Source organism: Pezoporus flaviventris, unplaced genomic scaffold (assembly GCF_033815535.1).
Source record: "Pezoporus flaviventris isolate CSIRO_AGI_PZ_B2104156 unplaced genomic scaffold, CSIRO_AGI_Pfla_v1 ptg000037l, whole genome shotgun sequence".
Taxonomy (NCBI): Eukaryota; Metazoa; Chordata; class Aves; order Psittaciformes; family Psittacidae; genus Pezoporus; species Pezoporus flaviventris.
Genome location: NW_026892585.1, coordinates 6984151 through 7010921, shown reverse-complemented (window position 1 = coordinate 7010921; position 26771 = coordinate 6984151). Strand labels below are relative to the sequence as shown.

At 41.3% G+C, this 26771-nt stretch overlaps 1 protein-coding gene across 2 annotated transcripts in view; it reads left to right on the top strand.

The window, feature by feature from the left end:
* CNTNAP2 (contactin associated protein 2) overlaps positions 1–26771 on the top strand; it is a 1009321-nt gene that overhangs the window by 913604 nt on the left and 68946 nt on the right. For both annotated transcript variants that reach the window (XM_061464593.1, XM_061464594.1), the window contains exons 17-18: positions 14750–14968; positions 17463–17699. In XM_061464593.1, the coding sequence (XP_061320577.1) occupies positions 14750–14968; positions 17463–17699 (456 nt within the window). The remainder of the gene's footprint in view (positions 1–14749; positions 14969–17462; positions 17700–26771) is intronic.

Genomic DNA, 26771 nt, shown 5'->3' with positions numbered 1-26771 from the left:
AGAGAAGACTGTCATGAAAATAACTGTGATAAAATGCTACTCTGAATGTGGCTGGGGTCTTCAGTTATTCCATTTATCAAGCAGCTCCTCTGGCAGGCCTGTACTTCTCACCATTCGTGGAACAGTTGGCAGAGATGTAGAACTACCTGAAGCCTCACTTTTTGCATACGTCAGTAAATCTACAGGACCCCATTATTTTTATAGCTGTCAGGTCAGCTGACAGTGCCTAGGATAGCTTAGAAAGGAGGTAGATGGATAAGTATAACTTTTTCTCTAAAGCAGTGCTTCCAGAAACCAGACATCTCTGGTCAAAATTTCCATATGCTTTTTAAAATAAACTTGGGTTTTTGTACAGAGATAAAACCCCATTGTTTTCTCTCTTAGAGCTTTCCTATACTTTTTTGGAAGGGTTTAAGCTAAAATCCCGTCTTCCTATAAAAACACAATTGAGAACATTAAGAACACTATTTTTTATTCATTTATACAGGCCCTCTCTCCCCTTTGGCATGGGCGGGTTTTTTCCTCTTTAACCCTGACCTACGTTTTAGGACTCTGAGGTGCGTAACCTGCTGTCTACAAAGTTGCCAGGTCAGCAGTGTCGACCATTTAGTGTTTTACTAAAAGCAATCCCCCAAAAGCTTGAATGTCATTCTGCAGAAGCGTTTGTCATCTTTCTCATAGCCCTTCATTTGTTACCCCTGTGTACCCGAAAGCACCTATGAAGTGACAGCATCAAACAGCAACATGGATCCTCCAGGTCTTTACCAGCAATCCTAATGCTCTTTGGTTTTTAAGCACTTCAGGGTTGAATGTTGACAAATGAAAGATGACAAGAATTTCATTTTGAATTCTTGGAAGACTCTCAGCTCTCCTCCCCATTCAGTTCTGACTTGCAGCCACTCCTCCCTGGCAATGGAAGCTTTGCATAAGGGACCCTGTCTAAAGCCATTTTGCTGCAGAGAAACAGGCCTTCAGGATCCTAACTTGAAACTCTGCAGCAGGCAAGGGGCTGCCTAAAATACAGCTGAATAATGTACCTGAGTAGGGTCAGATAAGAGTATGGTTTAGTACATTAATAAGATATGGGTAGAAGACTATGGAGAGTTACAACTATGAAAACCAAACTACTTCATGCCTGTCAGATGTTTGTCAAATAGACCACATTTGAATTTTCTGATCAAGAGAAATCCCAAGTTTTGAAAGAAATGCATTCCTCAAAGCAAATTTTGGAAGGGCCACGTTCATGAGAATTTGGAAAGAAGTGTCTGCCATCACTGTTGCATGTCAGATTCCCAGGACTGTTACTCTAAAAAGCCTGTGGTGAGTTAAATGGCTTCCAGAAAACTTCCTTAGTAACACTGTCATATCATAGAATCATAGACTAGTTAGGGTTGGAAAGGACCTTAAGATCATCCAGTTCCAACCTCCCTGCCATGGGCAGGGACACCTCACACCAAACCATGTCACCCAAGGCTCTGTCCAGCCTGGCTTTGAACACCACCAGGGATGGAGCATTCACAGCTTCCTTGGGCAACCCATTCCAGTGCCTCCCCGCCCTCACAGTAAAGAACTTCCTTATATCTAATCTAAGCTTCCTCTGTTTAAGTTTGAACCCTTTACGCCTTGTCCTACCGCTACAGTCCCGAAGTATAATTCTAATGAAAAAGACACTCTACTCACTTCTGTAGCTCTTTTCATCCCAGCACCTCTAAGCAATTTACAGACACTAATGAGTTGTGTCTCACTGTTATTATTCTGAAGTAAACAACAAGTCAGTTTTGCAATAGAAAAAAGAAGAGGCTTAGAGAGATAAAGGTCAGCTTGTGTTTGATCCTGGCATGAACATGTAAGAGAGAAATGAACTTCCTAATGTGTTTACTGTAGAAAGTCAGGAACACTTACAACCCCTGTATTCGGAGGTGTCACCTGGCTGATAACCCCTGCAATGTTAGCTGCCCTGAAAGCCTCCCCAAGGAGAGATAGATGAACTTAGCTGCTGTGAAAGGGATTACATGGAATAGCTTGCATGGGAGCAGTGGTAGGCTTCAGGATGGGTCTGCTTGCATTGTGGGCAAGGGATGCTGACAGCACTCTAATACCTAACATTTGTACTTGAGAAGTCCTACACTGCTTCTTGTGCTTAGCCATTTCCAGGCTACTTAGTTGAGATGTAAGTAACTTCTCCAAAATCAGACAAGAAGCAGTGACAGACCAGGGACCATGATTCCCACTGCTGTTTGGTTCTGCCCAGATACCATTCGTTCCTCCAGAGTGAACATTCTAACACATGACTGATTAATGTATTTTCTTACAAATTTTGATAACTTCATCAATTATTTCTCCAGAGAAATGGAATTCTACCATATTGATGAGTTTTCTACATGATGCTCTTTAAATTCCCATCAGTTAATGTAAATTCAGCTTGCGTTTCCCACTGCTGTATTTTTCTAACTGGGTAGGGAAACCGGTGTGACCTTCATTGTTTCTTTTAATTGAGTTGTTGTTTTGCTTTCCTAGCAGAAGGTCGCTTCCCTGAAAAACAACCCCCTAGGAGAGTGTGTTGCATTAGCCACACGTCAAAGAATGCATAGGACACTGAGGAATCTCTTCATCCCAGAGGCCAGTAAGAAATTATCACATTAAATGGGAAAACATTACATTTCTTCAGGGAAATTTTTGACCCAAATGTTTTTACAGCAGTATTTGTAAACTCTCATCCTAATCTAGGACAATATGAAAGTTACAAACAAAAAAGAATGTAGTTTGAAGACCTGCAAGCACCGTCCTTTTAAAGATAAGATTTCTTTCCAGATGAGGTAGGTGATGCGGAAAAGTCTCATATTCAAACAGAGCAATTTATGGCCCATCTAAGAAGGACAATTCCACCTGTATCCTTGTTCCTAACTAGCAGATGGGGATAGGTGTCCAGGCTGGCATGTGGAAGCAAGCCAGAGGCTGTAAATAAGCACCCTACTGGGAACCTGCTACAGCTGACCAGCAGAAAATCCTAGGCACAGGGCTGTGGGGAAATGAAGGCCATCAGCAGCACTTTGTAACTTAGCTTGGACTCTGCTGGGATACAGGTTGCTGTGCTTTGGTCTGCCTTAGTGTCAGTACATCATTCATGACCCTTCACTGCACAGTGCCATGCAGCATCCCCTCAGTATTACCCCTCTCCTTTCAAGGATGCTGGATGCTTTTCTTAATGCCATAAATGCCACTTTATTTTATAAGCAGTGTCTTATAAATCCGGTACAGCTCACATACAGTTCAAGGTGGGAACTGGCTGGCATTCAAAAAGTATAGCTCTCTCTAACTTGGTATTGCACTAAATGCTACACATGGCAAACCATTGCAAGGCCTGCCACCCATCTCAGGTCTTTGCCCTCATTTCCAGTCTACTTTCTGTTCTATTCCAAAACTACATATGCTGTGTTACCTTTTTCATGTATGCTGATGTTTTCATGCAGAAAGTATTTCCTAAACTGCACAAAATGACTAGATGTTTTAGGCACATGGCAGCAACAGACCTTTTGGGTCCTTGAATTTAGATCCTCACTGTCACAGACAACCAGAGTTTTACTGTTAGCTCGGTCCATCTACCCTGGCATTTTACATACACCCTTTTCATATAGAGTTACTACATTAGAAGTGAACTTGAGTCATATATTTGGATGGCCTTTTTTTATTGTGTTAGAGCAGTGCATAGTGCAACAGAGTCCTTACCCTGATAGTGACCCCCTGGACAGCCGCAGAGAAATAAATAGCAGCCATGAAAAATTGCTTATAAAACAGCCGCTGCAAATGACAAAAGCTTACATGGCCAAGCAGAAAAATCAGTACATTCATATCATCATGGGCACCTGCCTTGATGTAAAAGTGTTTTGGTAGCCACCACCCAAGCATCTAAATACCTTTACAAGTCTTAACCACAATCTACAGCAGAACCTACAGCTAATACACAAATCGGAGGATATGAAAAAAATACCAAAGAGGAAGAAAGAACACAAGCAATGTGCTTTCTCACAGTCACACCACAGAAGAGTGGCAGTCTTGATGTCTACTTTTCTGGCATAGACCAGGCCCTTACCACTTCTATTGTAATCAGTTTACAGTTTTGGATGATTTTTATGACATTCGGATGTGATAGATTCAAGAGGGGGGTTGATAACCTTTGAATCTGCTTATAAGCACTGAGACCCATTGTTCAGTATTTTTAGAACCATGCCCAACTTCACAGCATTTTTCTGTAGCAAAAGAAGCTGCTCTCTCTGCTCAAAATCTCTGATACTTTACCATGCTCAGACATAATCTGATTTCATGAACATTAACACCCGGTTTTATTTTGCCTTTCATCCAACAAGAAAAACCTACTCGTTATACAAGCCCCTTTATATGCTGCATGGGAGAGCTGTGGTTTAATGTCTGTGCTTTCCCCTTGTTGTGGTGTCTTCTGTTGCATGGGACCAATTCAGTTTCATGGTAAAGTGCTGCAGTTAAAAGGATATAATGAAGTATATTCTAACCCACTACAGGCAGGGAAACACACGCCTCCTCTACTTTTCCACTCAGTGCACTGAGTACAGTTCTCTTTGTGTGAATCATTCCTCACAAAAGAGACCAGAAGATACTGCTGCTGTATTTTTTTTAAGCTTTAGTAGCTCTCCTGAGATGAATCAACAAGACCTTCAACTGAGTCACCTTTCCTTCCTTCTTTCCTTCCAAGCAGCTAAGTAGTTATTGAAAGAGGGCTGGCTAGGTGGGAGCTATCATCATCTCTCTGAAATGGTATTTATAGCAAGTAGGTGTTTTTTCCAAGCCCTGTTCTAACCATCAGATGATTGACCTTAAGTCCTTTCTTGTATCTTTGCATTGATTCCCTGTGTATGCAGGACTGATAGTGGGATTGGTTTTTTTTTTTCATTCCTGGTGACCATGGCTGAAAATTGCTACTTCAACTAAAATATAATCATAAAAATCTGAGTTGTCTCCAAGTGCTTATCTACAAGACAGCTGGGGTGTAATTAGCATTAATTTTATTAAGAAATAATTAAATAATTGTCTTCTTGGGGCATATTTGGCCTTTGCATGATCTTTCATGAGAAAATTCAGTACTTTCATTTAAATGCAGTATTTTTTTATTCCCCAAAGCAGTCTAATTTGCTGTGTAGGAAGACTGGGCTGGTATTTGTTTGATTGGCTGGTTGATAGCAGAGTTTATTTTAAAGTGAAATAAAAACAACTGATTCTTAGTTATTACCAAAATCAGACCTCTCCTTATCTTTGTTCTCACGCAGATGTTTACTCATGGTGAGGAAGGTGCTGTATGCACTTCCGATTTCCCTTCATGTTCAGGTCCAGTATATTTACATGTGTCCAAAATGTAGCAAATTACATGTGTAAGTGGTTGTCTGCCAGTAGAAGCAGAGTAGGTGCCCATCCCCAGGTTTTTTGTTTTCTGCTAACTTGCTCCTGGAGAGCATTTAACCAGTTGCAGGTATCCTGCATGCTTTGGAAAAGGTCAAGACAGGTTTCCAGCAGTTAGAAGTGCCCCCTGAGCTGCAGTCAGACAGCCCGTTGGATGACCCTAGGGAAAACTCAGGGAAGGATTCTAACTCTGCTCCATCTTCTGCTCCAAAGGAGTAATCTAATCTTGCGTGTGCATGGAAACATAACAGCTCGCTAACATCGTTACTCTCTACCAGGAACAAGCTGTTACCAAGACGTACTGCATCTAGCAGATACACCTCTTTCTATATGCAACTTCTAAACCTTTTGGGAGCAAATTATGGCAGTGAATAGCCCACTTTTAATACTAGCATTGTTGAAACAGTGCAGCTATAAAAATGCACTTGAAGAAATTACTCCACAGAGTCTTATTCCAGTCTATTATTCCTTTAAATACTGAAAACCAGAAGGGTGGGATTGTGTTGCTAGCTAAACTCATGTAAAACAGCAATAAGGAAGCACTGAAATACACCTGCAGATGTTTCAGAATATGTAGATAGGGATGGATGTTGGTGCACAACAGAATGAAGCTTGATGCTGCAGACTAGACAACAGACATGCAGAATAATGACCTGTAATTTTTTGTTTCTTTATATATTTACTTGTAACAAATTGTCGTTTCTTTGACTTTGCTAATGCAATCCAAGAGGACTAATCATGTACTAGAGAAAAATGGGAAATGCAGGACTTTGTGATTTACATTTTGGAACTGAAATACGCAGGAACCTGCAATAATGCACAATTAGCTGCCAGAAATACAGATGACACTAGCAAAATCTTATTAAGTACCCACTATTATAATCTGCTAGCCATATGGATGCAAACAAAAGCCATCCTGGTGCCATGCTCCGGAAACACACATTTACTGTGACTGATACACTGCTGATAATTAGTATACTTTTTAATTTCTTCTTTCTACCTCCTACTGTCACTCATTGAGCATGAGCTTCAGCAAACAATCTGTCATGTTCCAATACCACCTAGGGAGGCATGTATTCAACATTAGAGGTCAATCAAGGGAAGCAGACAACAAATGAATTGCCATCGGTGAACTAGGAGTCTTACAGTCCGCCAACACTCTTTTTTACTGAAGTTGATGAAAAACATTTCAGTGATCTTAAACTAGAACCCCACAGAATGTTCTGGGAATCCCAGGACATGGGAGTCCCAGACTTTCCCAGGACTATGCTGCAACGTAGTACAGTACTTCTGAGTCAACCGGTATATATTGAATATCTAAGATTAAAACCTCAGATGAGGGTAATGAATTTCAAGGGCTCAGCATGATTAGGCAAAGATTATTCTTAGGCAAAAATTATTGTAGGAGAGGGAGTCTGATCCATTCAGGCAATGAATGAACAAGAAAATGCTAGCTATTCAGTCAGCCAGCCAGATATATGGAAAGATATTTGAACAGTCATAAAACAAAATTATGAAAAGAAGACAGTAACATATGTAATTCCCATTAATCCAAAGACAATGGGTTCCTCTAAACAGAAAGCTGGGACTTTGTTAGAAAATCCAGCTGTTGAAATTACCAGTCCGATTGAAATCTTACTGGAAAGATGATGTGTAAGTATCACAGAAGAAGGACAATAATGTGTTAAAGTTCACATCTTTTAAATATACAGCAAAACAATATATTTGTGTGCAGTCTTGTCTTACAATGTACAACAGTCATGTGCATAATAAACCAGCAGCTTTTGCTGAATCAGGACAGTGTCTATCAGAAGATCTAATTCCCTGTCCACTCGCTAAGAAATGTCACTGCAAGTTTGCAGCTACCAGATATAGATACTGCACACAGCAGACACTGAATCAACTGCCTTCAGGCTGCAGACTAAATGGTGGAGAAAATAAGGATCAAAAATGTGAGAAGGATAGCACTTCAGAGGATGCTCTGACTTTGACAGAGCCTTTTTCTTTGTTTTTCATTCTGATTTGTAGGGGATTTTTTGGTCTGCAGGAAACTTTGAAAATTTCAAAATGAAAACAGTCTATAAAAGCACATTGAAAGCTCATGAGATGCTTCAGACATTCTGAAGAGTTCTGTATTCCTGATGAATTTGCAGGGGAGTGGTGCAGTTAATAGCTTGAGGGAAGAAATGCCATCCAGATGGATCTGGACAGGCTGGAGGAGTGAGCCCATGTGAACCTTATGAAGTTCAACAAGGTCAGGTAAATGTCCTGCACCTGGGTTGGGGCAGTCCCCAACATCTCTGCAGATGGGGCATAAATGGATTGAGAGCAGCCCTGCAGAGGGGGAGTTGGCAGTGCTCTTTAGTGGAAAATTGGATGTGACTTGTTAATTTGCACTGGCAGCCCAGAAAACTAGTTGTATCCTGGGCTGTGTAAGTGTGGTCAGCAGGCTGAGGAAGGTGATTCTGCCCTTCTACTCTGCTTTTGTGAGACCCAGCTTGGGGAACTGCATCCAGCTCTAGGGTCCCCAGCCAAGGCAGATGTGGACGTGTTAAGGTGGGTCTAGAGGAGGGTCACGGGGCTGGAGCACCTTTTCTGTGAAGAGAGGCTGAGGGAGTTGGGGTTGTTAAGCCTGAAGAGGAGAAGGCTCCAGCAGGGACTTTACTGCTCCCTTTCACTATACAAAGGGGGCTTATGAGAAAGGTAGAGAAATACTTTTTATGAAGGCTTGTAGCACAAGCACAAAGGGAAAAGGGGCAATGGTTTGAAAGTCAAAGAGGGTAGATTTAGATTTGTTGTAAGGAAGAAATTCTTTCTGGTGAGGGTGGTAGGGCACTGGAATGTGTTGTTTGGAGAAGCTGTGGCTGCCCCAGCCCTGGTAGCATTCATGGCCAGGTTGGACGGGGCTTGAAGCAACCTGGTCTAATGGAAAGTGTCCCTGCCAATGGTAGGGGGCTGGAACTAGGTGATCTTTGAGGTCCCTTCCAACTCAAACCATCCTACGATTCTGTGATTATCGCTTGCGTTGTTTACTCCATGAAGAATATCAGGTAGTTCTAAAGGTTCAGGAAGACACTGAGTCTCACTGATTATACTGTATGTTGTGGATGGATTTATGCTGTGAGAAGTGGGTGTTAAATGATGATAAATAGTAGCTATAGCATTACTCACCCTTTTTTCCTTCCTGACACATAAATTACTGTGTAAGATCTAAGAGAGTGTAAACTTGGGTTGTATTTTTTTGTTTGACTTGTTAACCTACAAGCAAATACAGAGTGTGTCTACTCTGTGCAGTGTACACCTATGTTAGGGCTGATCTTAAGAAAGATCGCATGTCCACAGAAATCAGCACTCAGCTCTGCTGGGTTTGATCCTAGGTGCAGTATAGCCACTCATTAGAACTAATTACTCTTGGCACAGCGTCGTGCTGATGCAGCTGTGCAGCTTCCAGAGTTAGTTCATTTGGCACTGAGCTCAGGGATCACTGCAGTCTTGGGCATAGATGTGCACTGTCATTTGGTCAAACGAGTGAAGCTTTTGCTCATTAGTTCAAATAGCGATTTCATTTGGGAATTGGATGAATGATAAAATCTTCCAGATGCTTAGTCCAGTTATTAGAAATATGGCCACGATTTTTGACAGCTGCCAGACTGTTAACAGAAAGCCAGGCTGCAGGGTAATTCTTGCATTGCACTCAAACAACTTGGATCAACGATTTCTCCCTAAGATACTGTTTTGGTGGTTTTAACCTTTAGTTGTGTCCATTGAGAAGTGACCTCCTCAAAGCAGGTCCTTTGTTCCAATATGGCACTTCAGGGTAGCATCTGTAGCCCTTTCCACATACTTTCAGCAGCCAGGAACAACCTGTCAAGGCTGTTTCAATGTCAGCATTGGCATGGCCATCTCTCACCCCTGTGCAAATGAGGGCAGCAGGGCAGGTAATTTAGAGATGACTATGTAAAACTATCTTTAAACTCTGCTTTCTGAGTAGAAGTGGGAAAGGTGGACGTGATAGTTGCTTTCAAATCCCAGAAAGCTCTTTTTTCTATCCAGAGTCTACTAAAATCAGTGGGAAGGATTCTAGTGGCTACAGATATGACACCTGATCTTGACCCTGGTGATGGATTTCAAATAATGATACGTAAACCACTAGCTCTAAATACATTTTAGCATCTTTATGAAGTTTTCAGTCATTTTACTGAATTTTGTCTACTGGTTTAATCAGAGCCCTTAATTTGTATTTACAAACAAACTGTCCAAGAAGTTTGGCAGGTGTTACCCTTACAGAGACAGAATACTTTCAAGCTACTTTTATTCACAGAACAAGCAAGCAAAGTGGAGGGGGGGAAAATATCTGTCTGGCAGGTTTTAGTCTACATATTATTGTTTTATCCTGTTTTACAGGCAAGCCAGTGAGCTCTGATTCTAGCTGTTACAAGGCATTTATGATCTCAGAACAGGATTTCAGAAAGATCCTAAGGAAGGTAGATGCTATTCACTTTGATACAAGGCTGCTAAAACATCAGTGAATCCTGTTGAAGGGTATAAAAATACATCAGAAGTAAGAAACAAAGTACAAGGGAGGATGAAAGTCCATGTTTCCAAGAGAGGATAATGGGAGAGGAGAGAAACAGACAAAAATGACTGTGGGGAGGGTTGTAATCCCTCCTCCTTCTTTTTTTCACAGCTTATGTGTCTTGAGAACCTCCACCTGCTTCTCAGCATCTTGTGAGCACTCGCCCATCTGTCAGCATCTCTCTCTGCTGGTTGCCTCATTATAGCCAGAGAGCCTAGCCTGCAGTTTATCGACAAGAGGGAAATAGGAAGAAAAGAGACTTGAAACGCAAGAAGTTCTAGGAAAATGGGAGGCCTAGATACTCATAGATCTTGAATACCAGAAAAGTCTTAACAGGTCATTTAGCCTGACCTTCTGCACAGCAAAGGATGTAGAAGTATACGCTGCTTCCCATGCAGCTGACCTTCAGAACTTGTGCTTAACTAAACACATTTACCAGAAGTGCTTTGATCATCTTTGTGGCTCTTCTCTGGACCCTCTTCAGCCTGTCCACGTCTTTTTTGTATAGTGGGGACCAGAATTGAACACCTCTCCAGATGTGGCCTGACAAGTGCTGAATGCAGTGGGATAATGACAATAGCTGCTGGGGATGCCCTTGTTGATGTTCCCCAGCACCCTGCTGGCTTTCTTTGCCACAGCTGCACACTGTTTGCTCATAGTAAGCTTGTTGTCTGCCAGTACCCCAGGTCCCTTTCCACAGAGCTGCTCCCCAGCCAGGTAGACTCTAACCTGTCCTGCACTCCTGGATTATGTTTTCCCAGGTGCAAGACCTTATACTTGTCCTTGGTGAACTTTGTAAGGTTCTTGTTAGTCCCCTCTTTCAGCCTCTCCAAGCCTTTCTGCAGGGTGGCTCAGTAATGTCCCTGCCTTTTTATGGGCAAATGGCTCCTAGATTTTCAGATGGTGGGATCTGAATAGCGCTAAAACCAGGAACACAGAGCAAAGAGCAGGAAGAGCGTTTTGTTTGCAAGATTGCACTTCTGTGTTCTGAACAGGTGGCTGACAGTGACCTGAGACCTTAGAAAATTGAATCAATGAAAGAAACAAGTTCAGATTTAATTATCTGTAACTGCATAAGGCACAGAAAGGGTAAAACTAAGCCACAAACCACATTTTATTGAGTGAATGTATATGGCAGGAGCACATTAAAAACTCATCTTTGTTCAGTTTTATGAAGTTTCCATAACAAAACAGTTGTACTGACTGAATAAATTAAAACCCACCTTTTTATTATTATTTCCTCATGAAGCAATTCCAGATATCGTTCAATGTCTGATCTTCATTCTCATTTCTTACAACTGGTTTGAGTTCTCTGCTCTTTGGTAGAATAGAAAGTAAAATGATCATTGGGAAAACCTCATTTCGTGAGCTACAGAGTGACCAGCAGGAATCTCTGGGAGCTGTGCAACTCATTTTCTGCATATTTCTGGAAAAAAACCCTGTTCTGGTTCGGTTGGTGGCTGTGAATAGTCACGTGTGCACATGTATGGTAGATACCTTTTGATCATCCCCTTCTGACAGAGTAATAACACCACTGACATGTCAGCCAAGGATGTGTTTGAGTCAAAGGTGCCACATCATGCAAGGATTGTGTGTGTAGGCATAGAGAGATTGAAAAGTAAACCACACTTGGGAAAGAAACCCTAAATAATTGTTGTTCTACATAACTGTTTATGCTGAACTTCTAAACAAATCTGATATTGTAATGGATTTGTCTGAGATGGAGTTAACTTTTTCCACAGCAGCCTGTCCAATGCTGAGTTTTGGATTTGTGCCTAAACCAGTGTTGATGCCACACTTGTGTTCTGGCTGTTGCTGAGCAGTGCTGGCACAGCATCAAACCTTTCTGTCTTTCTCACATCTCCCCCAGTCATTTGGCTTAAGGTAGCCAAGAAGTTGTAAAGGGGCACAGCCAGGACAGTTGACCAAAGGCCAAAGGGATGCTCCATCCTATACAGCACCACGTTCAGCAGTAAACTGGGATAGAGGGAAAAGTAGGAGTGGGGGTAGTGCTGTGTGCTCAAAGCTGTGTCCAGCCTGACCTTGACCACTTCATTCCCCCAGTCCATGCCCTGAGATTGAGGAACTCGGAGATGTGTGAAGAGCAATTGCCAGTGAAAACTGAGACAAAAGAAGCTGCTGAGTACCTCAGTCTTCTCTGTGTCAGTTGTCACTAGATCGCCTGTCGCATTTATTGCAGGGTACACTTTCTTTTGTCTTCCTTTTCTGACTAGTGTTATCACATAGAATCATAGAATAGTTAGGGTTGGAAGGGACCGGAAGATCATCTAGTTCTAAGCCTCCTTCCCTGGGCAGGGATGCCTCATTTCTGTTAGGATACAAGTGCCAATTGTTTCACATAGAGATGCCCCTCGTTTGAGAATATGCTTAATATGTAGACTCAAAAATTAATTGCAGTGGAAATGAAGAATAAAAATCAGAGCCAGCAACATAACTGTCATGCAAGACATGCTGTCATGCAGCCTCTGCCTATCTGCAGAGCTCTTTTCGCTGACATATTTCATGTGGTTTTCAGTCCATCAGTCTAGCAAATAGACTCCCCTTTGGTTTATGAGAGTCCTGTTTTTAGGTTGCTTAGGGAAGGATCAGCACAGTCCATAGATCCTATACTTCCTTCTCTAACTTTCAGCATATCAGCAGGTACATACACTGAAAATGACCTTTGAGATTTTTCTGGAATGCTTTTCTTTCCCTAAGTATAAACTGAAATATAAAAATATGCTATGAATTTATACAAATGGTACTCATGTCAAAGTGAATAATATTCTCTACTAAGTACATACTTCATTGTAAATCTTTCAGGCTGTGATACAGATCTCAGTTTAAAGCCATGTGTAAAGTTAGACTATGCAGGAACAGAACTTCTACTGGAAATATCTCTACTGTCAAGTCTCTACTCCTTTCTCTTTTAAAATAAGGGTAAAAAAATTAGAGATGCTTCCATCCAGAAGACCAAAAACTTGCAAAGAACCATTGTTGCAGGGGGGTTCAAAATCCTGAATGGGATTGTACGCAAAGTACCCATGAGCAGTATGAACAGGGTCGTCAGTTGCCTCAGAATAAGGTGAAAAGTCTACTAAGTAGTTCTTAGTCTTGTAGAGAGAGACTGCTTTTGGGAAGCAGTTCAAGCCTGACAGTGAAGAGATCTGCAGCAGTTCTTCAAGGCATAAAGTTAAAGGAGAATTACACAATAAATAAACCTGGACACAGCATACAGCAAAAATACTGGTGAGATTTTACTCTAATTCCTAATTGCCCGAGTTTATTGGCAGAACCGCTGAAGTTATAAGACATAATAACATTAAAATGAAACATCTTTATTTCTTTAATGGCAAGCTTTGGCTCTTACAGTTTTCGTCTTACAAAGTGCAAAAGGCCAAACAGACTAAACTCTCGGCTTATGAAAGGCCATTCATTCAAGAAATGAAGTAATTTTATTCGTCAGAGAACAAGAGAACACAACAGCAATAAAATATGCTTCTAATTTTTTCTTCTAGAAATAGCCAATCTGCAGAAAAAAAAAAAAATCAAAGATGTCAACTGTGTAATAAATGTGTTTTGAAAGAATATTCTCTATAAAAAGTTTATTCCTGTCCTTCCAGTTTTCATAACAATGCATTTCATTCCATCAGACATAACCTTGTGAAAATCTATTGGGCAGGAATATTTTCCACTATTAGTATTGTTAGTAATAATAATAATCACAGAGTGGGGCTTCTACCACAGCTTGATAGCCTTGCTGAGTAAGATAATACTGTTTCATTAATTCATTTGAACAAGAAACCACAGCTGTACTGGGACATTGGGGTCGTAATTGGGCACCTGAGATTTTTCAGAAGAACTGAGAGAGCACAGTGGCTTTTTTATTTTATATGAAAGAAAACCACATTAGATGGAACTCTTGATTGTCTTCTATCTGGTATTCTCCTTTCTGAATGTTATCATTGATAATCTGCTTCAGATAAACCCTTCCAGCTGACGTTTAGCTACCATAATAAAATTTACAGCCCCAAATTACACAAACTAAGTCATATATATGTTATTATTCACAACCCCTGTTTAATAATAAGTATCGATTATAGGGTTTGCTGAGGATGACCTGGAGGAATGTGCAGGAGATCCTACTGTACATTTGTAAAACTTCCAAACAGGTTTTGAATCATCCACTATAAATAGAGCACTGTAATGCTTGCTAAGAATCCACTTCTTTTTCAGCCATAAAATCTCACAGAGGTCATTACCACTGCATTATTAGTTCATTGTAAAAATTAATTGCCCGTGGACAGAAACAAAAATGTAGATAACTTCTGCACCACTATGTATCAAAATGCATATTACCCTAAAAAAAACCTATGGAAACTGGAAAGCTGCAGAGATCAAATATTAATGTCATTGTTGATGTTTTCTTCTGAAAGCTGGTGAATGGGTTTTTTCAGTATTATCAAAATTATAGATGGAAATAAAAAATCTTCTTCTGGGATATAATTTATTCTGGTTAAATTTTACAAGTCAAATCGATCTGATTTTCATCATATGCTATGGAAACTTTTCACAACAGCTTCTTTGGAAATATGTTAACTCCTACTCAACTCAGAAATGCTCTTCTAAATCCTGAAAGGTGCCGAGTGGTGCCTATTTCTAGTAAATATGACTCCTTTCTTTTTTGGAAGTATAGGTGAATTTGTGTACAGTGTACGATGGGTTCCTTTTTGCTTGGTGTTTCAGCTGCTACGGAGGTTTCCTTTTCATTTGATGTTGGAAATGGGCCTGTGGAAATCATCGTTAGATCTCCCAACCAGCTCAATGATGATCAGTGGCATCGTGTCAATGCTGAGAGGAACGTCAAGCAAGCCAGCCTGCAGGTAGACCAGTTACCCATGGAGGTCCGGAAAGCACCAACAGAAGGCCACACGCGGCTGGAATTGTACAGCCAGCTCTATGTCGGTAAGATGCAGTGCGGGTAATGGGGCTTTGCTCTCCCATGCTGAACACTCTGTGCCTCCTGTCTTGCCAGCAGCAGTTAGTTTAATGTAGGAAGTTGGCTCCTGAAGCACTTGCATGACAGCATGGGGGAGAAAGAGGAAAAAGAAGACAAGCATATCCATAATTACAGGAATAAGATCAACTAAGAGGAAAATATCTTGCGCTGGCAGCTTGTCGCTTTTGTCTCTCCCCACCTGCTGGTTCTGGCTGAAAGTGCACCTAGCAGGCTGTAGTGCCTAACTCCCTTTTTGTCAAGTGCCTCTCTCTCACACGCACTACAGAAGTGAAAAATTGTGAGTAGGTCTTGCCAGGACTGCATATGCCTGCAGTGCCCATCCTAACCTCAGCAGCACTTTAAGCCTCTTTAGGTTTGATCATTGCCCACGCTTTTGTGCTCAGAGATCTCACTGCAGTCCTTTCCTCTAGTCCCATGGGCTGTTTGCCCATTTGATGCAGGAAAGCATCACACAGTGTTACACAAATACATTCCTTGGAACCAAGTTAGTCCAGCTGCTTGTTGGAGCTACTGGTCTCTGCTACGTTTTGGGCAGGCTATTCCAGTAGCGCTTGTATTTCTCCGACTGTTAACGTCTGTGCTGCAAAGTGCAGACATGCCAAAGTGCTAGTAGCTAGGATCAGAACCGCGTGAAATGTTGAGCAAAGAAGGTCTTTCCTACCTCTCTAGATACCCGTAAACAGAAGGAGAGGGAAGGGGGAAGGAAAACGACATCTCATTTTTTTTCCCCATGATAATAAAGAGTTCAATGGCAGAAATTGAAATTATATTTAAAGCCTTCACTGCCTTGGTGAACAGCAGAGTGTCACTGCAGACTGTGTATAGTATGTCACCGGGCATGCAGTCATTATTTACAAGCTCAGATTCTCCTTTACTGCTGACTGTGATCTCAGTAGAAGGCAGTTTCAAAACAAGCTGAAATGTGAAGTTTGTTTAAAAGAGTGGTTAAAAGATGGAGCCTTAACCTTTTGAAAGAAATACCTAGCCTTTTGCTGAAAACAGGAAGAGCTGGGGTTTTCCAGCCTGAGTTCTTGGGGAGCTGTTAGTAATGCTGATTTTTATTTGTAGCTTTGAACTAACTGTGTGTTTTGAAATACCTAGTACCTTTATTGCTGAAAACTGAATGCCCAAATCTGCAACAGATTTTCTTTCTGAATCATATCCATAACTTGGTGATTGGAGCATACATCTCAAAGAACAGATTTATAGCCTTACTCAGAGTCAGATAGAGAATTGATTTGAGTTGGTGGGTCCCAAATGAATACCCTGAACATCGGGGTCTGGAGAGTAATACTGAAAAAGAATTGTTTCAGTGCCTCCTGTTTCACTTGCTGCAGAATAAATATCTATTTGTTGGCCAGCAAGAGAGCTTGAGGGATGATGACTGTATGTCCTGACGACTAGGAGAAAGAAGGGAATTAGATGCATTAGGTTTTCCTTCGTTAGTGCACTGTATATGAGTTTACATAGATTGGAACCACACCAGAATGCCCTCTGCCCTGTTCACTCAGCGCAGATCAAGCATTGCCTCCTCTCGCTTCACATTGTCCAGTTACTAGCAATTGATCTGAAACAGCCAACATTCCTTGGTTTGTATTTAGTCCTCGTCCCCACTCAGGTATGTGTGCTTTGTGGTGATGAGCACTCAGATCTCCTCAGGTACTCTTAAGCACCTGCGGCACTGCAGTAATCAAAGAGACGAGAGGATGAGGAGCAAGGATGACAGCAACTCACTGTTATTTACTTGATTTTTTAGGGGGGTGTTGTTTCTAATCCAGCCCCAGATAAGGCTTCCGTAGCTGTAAGTTGTTCAGCAAGTGCTTACAAGAGGGGGGAAAGGAACAGTTCTTATCGACTGCTGAGAAAAGCTATCTTGATGCAGGTTTTCAAATGTAGCTCTTCAGTGCTGCATCCTTCACTCTATGCTCTGGCAACTAAACAATTTTCCTGATGTTGCTTGGAATTTAACATCTGTGTTTCCTATTGCAGCTGAGTAGAGATATTTATATATTTTCCTTCTTTCCCCATCATGGCTTTGAAAAATTAACACTGCGGAACATACTATGGCATTATGAGCGTCCATCATCACTAATCATATGGAGAGTAAGGCTATACTGTAGCAGTTGAGGCAGGCCCATTTCTGTAACTGTTCCCTCTAAAAATCTTGGAGTTTAAATGAAATGAAGTCTTAACAGTAGAGGCTAGATTCTCTAATGTCTAATCAGTGTAAAGCAAAAGCACGCCTACTATTTATGCTTATTTATGATATGGTATCAACAGCTTAGGTTTCATTGACTTTATAGTCGGTAGGACAAGGCAGTTCTAGCCTTTACAAAGAAGTTACTTACTTCCAGCTGTTGTCACAAGCTTAGCAGTGTATTTCCTGTAAAGCAGTATAACCTGTTCAGTGTTGTCTCACAGTTCTACATTCCCTCTCAGGTGCTGCGGGAGGGCAGCGAGGCTTCCTGGGTTGCATTCGTTCTTTAAGGATGAACGGAGTGACACTGGACCTGGAAGAGAGGGCGAAAGTCACGCCAGGGGTGAAGCCCGGCTGCTCTGGCCACTGCACGAGCTATGGGATGTACTGTGCCAACGGTGGGAAGTGTGTTGAGAAATACAACGGGTACTCCTGTGACTGCTCCAGAACTGCCTATGATGGACCATTTTGCATTAAAGGTAAATGCTTTAGCGCAGGAGGCAGAATATGGGAGAACTATTTGCCTGAGAAAAAACACCATATAATCAGTGCTTCATCTATTAATTAAACAACTAAGTCCTGATAATGCTTAATAGTTCTTACAGACAAGTCAAATTATACACGCAGGATTTAAATGTGATGATTTAAAGCCACATTTCTCATTAGTACTAATATATGTTACCTCTTTAAATCAAATAACAACAACAACATGAATCAGGAATGCCTTTAGTCATAGCAGGTCTGTCTGAATGCGTTCTGTAGTCTTGAGTTGTTGTATAATAGATTCCAGCTTGCAAAATGCCATGGTTAATTCTTTAGAAAAAAAAAATCATGGACTTAAACAAAAGCTATTTAGTCTCGTTCAGAAACATACTTGGAGATACATAGGTGTGAGCTTTGGGTTGAATATTATATAAACTGTGAAGCTAGCATCTGGATTAAAAGTTTTATCCCTCTATAACCATTTCAAGTCTTTTAGTAGCTCAGTCTGGGTTAGAGATTGAACTTGCTAGGAAAGGGAAGGTACAGAGCTCTCACATCTATGTCAGTCCTTTGGAAATGCCTGAAGTATGTTCTGAATTTTCAAAACCAGTGATTCTAAAAGACTGATTTGCTATGGACGCATGTGCCTACATGACAAGTGAGGGAAAGATGTCCATTACATATGAAAAAGAAGAGCAGGGATAACGATGTTGTTATATCTGTATGGTTTTTTTCTCACTTTGACCAGTAATGATTGAGACAAATTATTAATGGGAATATAGTTTTCCAAATGTTTGTGCAGTTTGCAGACTTTGTGGCCATTCATTTGCTCCCTTTACATTTCAAGAGGAAAAGAGTTGCTGCCATGCCATATTGAATGAATTCACTTTTTAGGTTTTTTCTGTATTGCTGAAATTCATCACACTGGCTTTTATTTGTGTTTTTCTGTTTCTCTTATGGATAACCCCCAAATTTCTGCCCAAACCCGCTCTAAGCTGAAGTGTCCTGTTTTTTCCTGGGTGTGGCACTAACAGAACAAAAAATACTGGTTTGGAGTAATTGAAGACCTAGCATAGACAAAACCTGTGCTTCACCAATGTGTAAGTACTGTCATAGAAACAGCAGCAATACTTTATTATACTACAGTAGTCTCCTTATCAGCGTCCCAGTCCAGCCAAAGGCCCAGGCCTCTGACTGTGATGCTTAGGACACAGTAAAACTTGGTGTAAGCTCCTGCTGCTGGGCAGCTCTGAGTCATGCAAAGGTACTCATGCTAGCTTGGGGATCTCTGTACCACACGTGTTGTGCCATTTAAACACAACATCAGATCTCTGCTTTAAATATCAAAACTTATTTCAGGCTAAAAATCTCAGTAAATCCTTAAGGCCCTAGATACGAAATGGAAATTACCGATTTCCTATTTGCTAGTGCTGAAAACTGATGTACTCATCTAGAATATCTGCAAGTATGATTTAGGGTGAGTGACTTCATGGGGCTTCTCTGTAGAAACAACAGAGTGGCACTGGGATAAAGTTAGAGGATAAATTAAACACGGAGTAGATTGGGTTTGAGGCATCCTGTGATCAAAATAATTGTAAAACCTCTGTAACAAACAGTGCTGATAATGAAACTTTAAAACAGTTCATTTTCAGCCCATTAAATTTTACATTGTAAATTTAACTAGTATTAAGCTTTTTCAATCAAGTAAAGCACTGGAACATGTTATGCATGTTGTCAAACTCCCTAGACATGTGAAAGAAGGGGATCCTACACTTGTTTTCTATAGCTGCTCTTGGAATCTTATACCATGTCCTCTTGATCCATAAGATGAGACTGGATATATTCTCTAGATGCAAAGGCTGAACATAGAGTACTAACAACAGTGAAATAAATACTGGCAAAACAGTAAAACAAAGTGTTACCTAAGTTATTTTTAGTTGATTTTTTTAGTTGATTTGGATGAAAACATCACAATTCTGATATTTCAATTAATTTTTCATTAACACTTCAACACTTTCCCCTCTCTAAAAGAACTGAAACATCTGTGAAAATGTTTTTAAAGACCATAATGTCTGTTTTCAACCAATTCCATTCTTCATAGCAAGGACATAGTTGCATACTGCTCTGTCACTTGTGATTTTCTAACTGGCACCACAGTATGCTGTTGGATGCTGTCATGGGGGTGAGTCTAATAGGAGGCAAGCAAGCAGATTTTCCTTTGTTACCTTCACTAGGAATTCACATCAGCTGCCGAGCAATAACAAGGTTAGTGCTTTGCACAACAAACTAGGACTGGGTTTCATTATTGTACTCCTCTGAGCAAATCTTCAGGCCAGGTACCCGTGTTGATTTGATAATCAATAGTGCCTGACTTTTTAAGTCCCCACATCCAAACCAATGTGACATATTACCGTAAAAAAATGCTGTGTAATACCTTTCAGTATCCTGCAGTCTGCTCCTGTGGATTTTGCTTCGCCACAGGAAGCTTTTCTTATCCAAAAATTTTATTTTGATATTCAGGTTACTTCCTCATGGTAAACTTTTAGGGGTTGGTTACACACCGCAAGTGCTAGGAGAAGGAGTGATAGGAAAAATCAAAGGAAAAGCCCCATCATTACCTTAAGGAAATCGCCATACAATGGTTCATAGTGAATAAACATATCTCATAATAAAAACAGGCTGTGCATATTGTGAATTCTTTTGCTGATGAAATCCATCCGTAGAGCCTAGAGACTGATGGCTGACGAGATCCTGCGTTGCCTCCAGCCTTATTATCAGCAGATCAGTGTGCTTGATGTGGTAGTGGCCTGGAAATTACACTAGATTTTTATAAGGGAAAAAAAAAAAAAGTGCAAAAATAGAGTCTGACATCTATTTTACCTTTATTTTTGTTTTGGATTTGGGGCATACGCAATTGACTTCGCTTCTTTCAGTGCTCAGAGAAATTGTTCTGAGGAATAGCTGCAGTGTTTCTGCAGTCCTACAGATTGCTTTCTGACCTTTCCCTGTCCTTTGCTTAAGCATAAATCATCTTTTTTTCTCCCTCCCATAGCTGTCCTATCACCGTAAAAGCATTTCTGGGAAAACATTTTTATTTTTCCCCTTTAAAAAAAACAAACTCTTTCCTTCTTTTAAACAAAAAGAGTGAAGGTCAGATGAGGAGATGGCTCTGCAGAGCATGTGGCAGCACTCTAATGTGGGGGATCCCCCAGGGAGCAAGCATTCCTCCTTTGGGTATTGACGTGCTGTGGATCAATGGTAGGAGAAGAAATTGTCCTTTGCCAAGAGAATGTGGCCAAGAAAAAAGGTTAAATAGCTGGTGCTGTGACTCATGTGCCTTCAGGTCTGCTGGAAGGGTAAATTCAAAGCTTCCCAGTTTCTGTGCAGTTACCCAGTTTGCATCAACAAACACCAAAGAGATGAGTGCAGTGTATAAACGTTTTTCTTTCTTTCAAGTCAAGCTCAGATTCAAAGTGTGAAATGTTGCAGTCCTTGTGCCAGTGCTCGAACTGAACTCCTTCATGCTTGATTTTAGATTTTCATGAACCCTAAACCCTTACCATTGTCATGGTCCGGTTTCTTTCCTTTCTTGCTCCCTTGCCTGCCTCAAAGAGGAAAACTAGCTTTTTACTAGGCTGAATGGATGCAAAAAAAGACATACCAGCTCTGGTGCTATAGCACATGAGTGAAGCAGCTCTGCACCGTTTCCACAGACTCTTTGATCCTTGATCATCTCCAAATTCTGCCCTGGTTATACCCATTCAATTCTCTTCATTTTGCTGGTTGCAAATACGTTGCATTGCCTTGCTGTAAGTAATGGGGTGGAGGATTGTTCAAGCAATTTAAGGTAACTAACTTCTTAGTTTTCATTGTTCATAATCCCAGTACCTGGAATGTCAAAGGCAACATTCTTTCCCACCCCCCAAAACAATTCTGCTATACACAACATGATTGTGATCTGTTAGCTGAAGGTGATAACAGAAATTTTCCTTGTGTTGGGAATGTTAGGCTCCCAGTCTGTAAGTATGAATGCTGCAGTCACATTTTTCTACCTGTAGATCAAACTCCAGGACTTGGCTCTTAGCCTTCATTGAGTAAATATATATACTCATTAAAAAAAATATATACTCTGTAAAGCTATTCCATTCTGCTGTCCTGTCAATAGTGCCTTATTAAACATGCATGGTTATGCTCTGGTGCTTTGAAAATTGCATTCCATTTAAGTTGCAAGAATTTTAAGGCAAAACAACCCTTCTCCATGCTCCTTACGCATCTCAAAGAGATATCAACCTGATTATAAAGAGAGCTTGCCAGCCCACTTACAGCCCATAATACACTACTTATAAATGCAAGGATTTCTTATTCTGTATACGGAAAGGAAGTAAATCAGGGTAATGAGTTAAAAAAACACTAAGTCCTGGCTCCAAAATGTGATGAACTTTCAGTGTCTTTGTCAGCTAACTACAGGAGGCCTCCTCTGGTGTCAGTGCTCCCTGCATGCAGATGTTTTATCAAAGATGAGTAGAGCAGCTTCAGTAGCATTGCCAGCTGCTGCATGTCTGTGCAAAGGCAACTGAGAGATTTGAGGTTCTCACGCCAGACACCTCTGTGCAATATTTATATACCTGTGTGCTAGTTGGGTAGTATGGGCACCTCACAAGCTGATAAAGTATTTGTCCTTACAATATCTCTGTGATATGAGAAGACATTTTTGTTATAGTAATGCAGAAAGTGAATGAGATTATGAGGGAAGCAAGGAACTGCTCACTTTTAGAGTGGATACCTGTGGTATAGGAAGGACTTGAAGCTAGATCTCACCTATCAGAGTTGTCACTCTGAATACTGTGCAATCATTGAAGGGCAGTCTGTGCTATTTCTCAAATGTCTCTTTCAAAGATGCAGGTTTTTCTCTGAGGTTACCTAAAGAGCAGCCCCAAAGGCACCCTGGCAGGAAATCATGAAACCTGGTCTGTTGTATGTTTGCCATTGTGTTTTTCTTCATCCATCCTGTTTTATTTGATGGGTTTTTTTAACCTTTATGGGTATTTCCATTAGAAAATGAGCTGGGTTTTCATTTAGAATCATCAGGGAATACACGGTTCCGGTTGCCATTCCCTTATTCCGAGTCAGCTATCCTAGCCATCAGTTCAAATGGCTAGCATAGAAAGGTCTATAATAATTTCACATCCGTACATAATGAACTGCAGCTGTGATTTTCATGACATTTTTAGGCTTTCCTTGGCATGTGCAAGGCAGAATAAAAGGCACCTGGATTACAGGGCCATTGCAAAAGAAGATTCAGAGCTCAGCCTTGCTTAGGTATGCCAGACTGGTTCCCTGCAGAAGCTACCTGTCAGTATTGACTAGGGAGGCTTTAAGGTGTAATGAATCAGATGGCTTCACCCCGTCTTTGGTGGCACTCATCCTGTTCTACTGAAGGTAGTGGGAAACATCACATGGATTTATGATCAGGCCCCATATTTTCACTGGTGCACATTATTTTTCATACCCCTGATTCTGATGCTCATTTGTTCAAGAAAGGTGGGGGTTTATATGCTGAGTACAGATACATTCATATAGGAGGGGCAAACACTCAGTAGGTTTATATTCCACTAATAACAACAAGCAGTTGCTGCATTTTGGTATTTTACTCCACACATAGACAACTGAAATTTGCATCACAAATTATTACAGTAATGGCATCCAGAATATGAGTCTTTAAAGTGTAGAACAAAACCTTTAAATCCCCACTTCTTGGTTTCACAAACTAAATACTGTGAGCCTGAAGGCAGGATAAAACAGTGAGTGAGCTAACCAGATGAATTATAAGCATTACTATTTTCAGAGCACTCAAAGTAAATTCTGACCCAGATACACAGCTGTGAGGTTCTGACCCTTTACTGATGCCCTGTGGCCAGGATGTATTTCAGTAAATCTTTGTGACCACAGCCTGGAAATAGCTGTAATTTCTGGTGCTCTCTAGCACTTTTTTAGCCACAAGCCAGCAAGCAAAGCCTTGTTAATCTATATTCAACATTCATAACTGTGAGAAATCAAAAAAGGAAGAGGTTTTGTTCAGCTGCCTGCATTGCCCTAACAGTTCTTTGTACATGCATAGAGTGACTGTCCTTGCTAAAGATTTTGAATATGCTGCTTTTCACATCCAGAACTCCATGCAGGGAAAACATGGCATTGAGCACAGGCAAGCAGCATCACAGAGTAATATTTTTAACTTATCAAATCTGAGCAGAGCTGAGGAGGCATTCAAGGCTGCAAGAATGGGACATGCTGTAAGAAGGCATTTCAGTCAGCTTTGTGACACAAAGAGGGGAGAATCTTTTTCTGCTGCAGTGTTCATGTGTCCTTGCCAGGCTTCCTAGTTGTCAAGGTTTTGTCTCTGTAGTCTGCACCAGTGTTCTACACTGTTGTGTTTTACACTGTTGCTGTCCATTAATAAGATAGCTTTCAAGGCTCAGCCTCAAAAAAGCCAAATACCATCATAGAATGATTTGGGTTGGACTGGACCTTAAAGCTCATCCAGTTCAAACCCCCTGCCATGGGCAGGGACACCTTCCACTAGACCAGGTTGCTCCAAGCCCCGTCCAACCTGGCCTTGAACACTGCCAGGGATGGGGCAGCCACAGCTTCTCTGGGCACCCTGTGCCAGCGCCTCAGCACCCTCACAGGGAAGAATTTCTGCCTAGTATCTAATCTCAGTCTCCCCTCTGTCAGGTTAAAGCCATTTCTATTTGTCCTGTCCCTACAGGCCCCTGTCCAAAGCCCCTCTCCAGGTTTCTTGTAGCCCCTTTAGGCACTGGAAGCTGCTTTAAGGTCTCCCCAGAGCCTTCTCTTCTCCAGGCTGAACAAATCCAGCTCTCTCAGCCGGCTCCTTAGCAGAGGGGCTCCAGCCCTTGGATCATCTTCTTGGCCTCCACTGGCCTTACCCCAGCAGGTCCATGTCATTCTTATGTTGGATATGATACCAGAGAAGTAACAAGCATGACTTTCTCCTTGGTCCCCAGGTAAAAGGTGACATGAGCCAGGTCTAGAGTTGACTTGGAAAACTCTGAGAAGGCCATTGTGGGACAGTAATAGCTGTCCTACGGCAAAAAGTCAAGTCCACCTCTTACAGAGCCATTCTTGAAAAGCTGCTGGTTTTAAATTGCGTGGGGTTGGGGATTGGTTTGGGTTTAGGGGTTTTTTGCTTCTTTTTAATGTGGAGTACTATTTTGCATTTGATTCATGGCAATCCCTGTTACCATTCCTATCCCAACTGCTAGCACAGCACCAGTTCAATTGCCATAAAGCCTGCTGAGTTCTGTATCTTTTATATACACACCTCCAGACAGAATATCTTGCTGAAGCTGTGCTCAGCCACACGTGTGCCATACTGGCAATGTTTTTCACAGGAGATGAAAAAGTAATGTAGAAAGAAGACAAGTTCTGAGTGTGAGTGAGTGTATGGCTACCAGAATCATAATCACCTGAAGAAGAGAAGAATCAATACTGACATTTCACTGCTGTTAAATCAGCAGCAAAGGAGAATGAGGACTCTGAGGTCTACAACACTGGCCCAGAACTGTTATGAGATTGTGTAATTTTTATAAGAGAAACAGGTTTTTTTGTTGCTATTTGGCTTTTTTCTCCAGTCTTTCAATACTCCTGAACCTAGGCAGAATGAGAATGTACAAAAACACAAGTAACTGAGTGGGGAGAGCGGGACTGGGGGGATGACCATAGAATTGCAGCCTTCAAAATAAGTTTGTCAGTTCTGGGTAAGTGTGCTTTTTGTGTGGAAGTTCTGGATCAGTTTCTGCTTCATCCCTTTTCCAGTTGAAGCTGGACAGTTTTGTAAAGTATGTGCAGCTCACACTGGGGATGTGCCTCTTGCTTCATCAAATTGTTTCAGATGATCCTCAGTTCCTGTTCTTGGTTCCTCTGCAACGCAGGCCCAACCTGTATGTACCTGCAGTCTGTCAACAGAGGACAACCTCACTGGATATGGATGTAGAAATAGGCACTGCTTTCTGAAGAAAATGATGTTACTGCCATATTCATTTCCCCAAGGCTTCTGCCTTGAAAGGGCAGTTAGCGGAGGGGCCCTTCATTATGCCTCGTGGCTGTCTCCCAAGAGTCATCTTCTTAGATAGCATTTGAAATATTACAAAAGAGGGTCATGCAGGGAAACCTCCACCACATTTCAGCAGCAGGGTTTGTGCTGCATTTTATTCAGGCAGTTTGAATGGTTTTCTGAATCAAGGGCGTCTGTGAGAGCTTCAGGAAGAAGATACGCTTGTGACCTCAAAGTAGATAGTTTTTTCACTGATCAGCCCTCAGCATTGCCAAGTCCTCTTATAGCTACATTCATTATAGAGAAAATGATCTTTTAGCATTTTCTAGTGTTTCCTAGTAGTTCAAACAGCCTGCTCCTGTGAGGTGCTGAGCACTTTACAGCCCTGCTGCAAGGACTTCAGCTTCGTTCAGCAAAGAACGTAATGTGCATCAGCCTCTTTGCTGAACTGGAACTTGAGGGGATTCAATTGTTCCTGTTGAGGGCCTGATACACTCGCACAGCTGAAGTGAGCCTTCCACTTATGCTTCCTCTTAAAAGAGGTGGTGTGCGCATGAGGAGAATTTCAAGGCTCATTACAATAGTTTGTATGCCTGTAATAATACAGCTATACTGAAAATGATTTTCTCAGCACAAATCAAGTTAAACATACAGGACATCCTTTGCTGTTATGAAACCCCTTTGGAAAAAAAAAAGTCTTAGCATTTCAGAGAGCAGTTTAGGTAAAGCTTTCTTTGTAGCAGTGAGCATTTGAAGTAGCAATTCATCACATTTACAGCTCTGGAAAAAAGGGCTGGCTCTGGCCAGCAGCTCTGCTAGCGCCATAACCATGCCATTGGTACAATATCTGCCCAAGGAGCAGGTTGTGTGAGCTAGAAGCAAAGGCTGAAGAAGAATGAATTAGCTGTTGTAGGGATAGTTTTAAGCCAGTCTTGGTAATACGGCTACAGCATGTACTGCTGTAGATCTGTCGGTGCTAATGCTTATTTTCAATGCT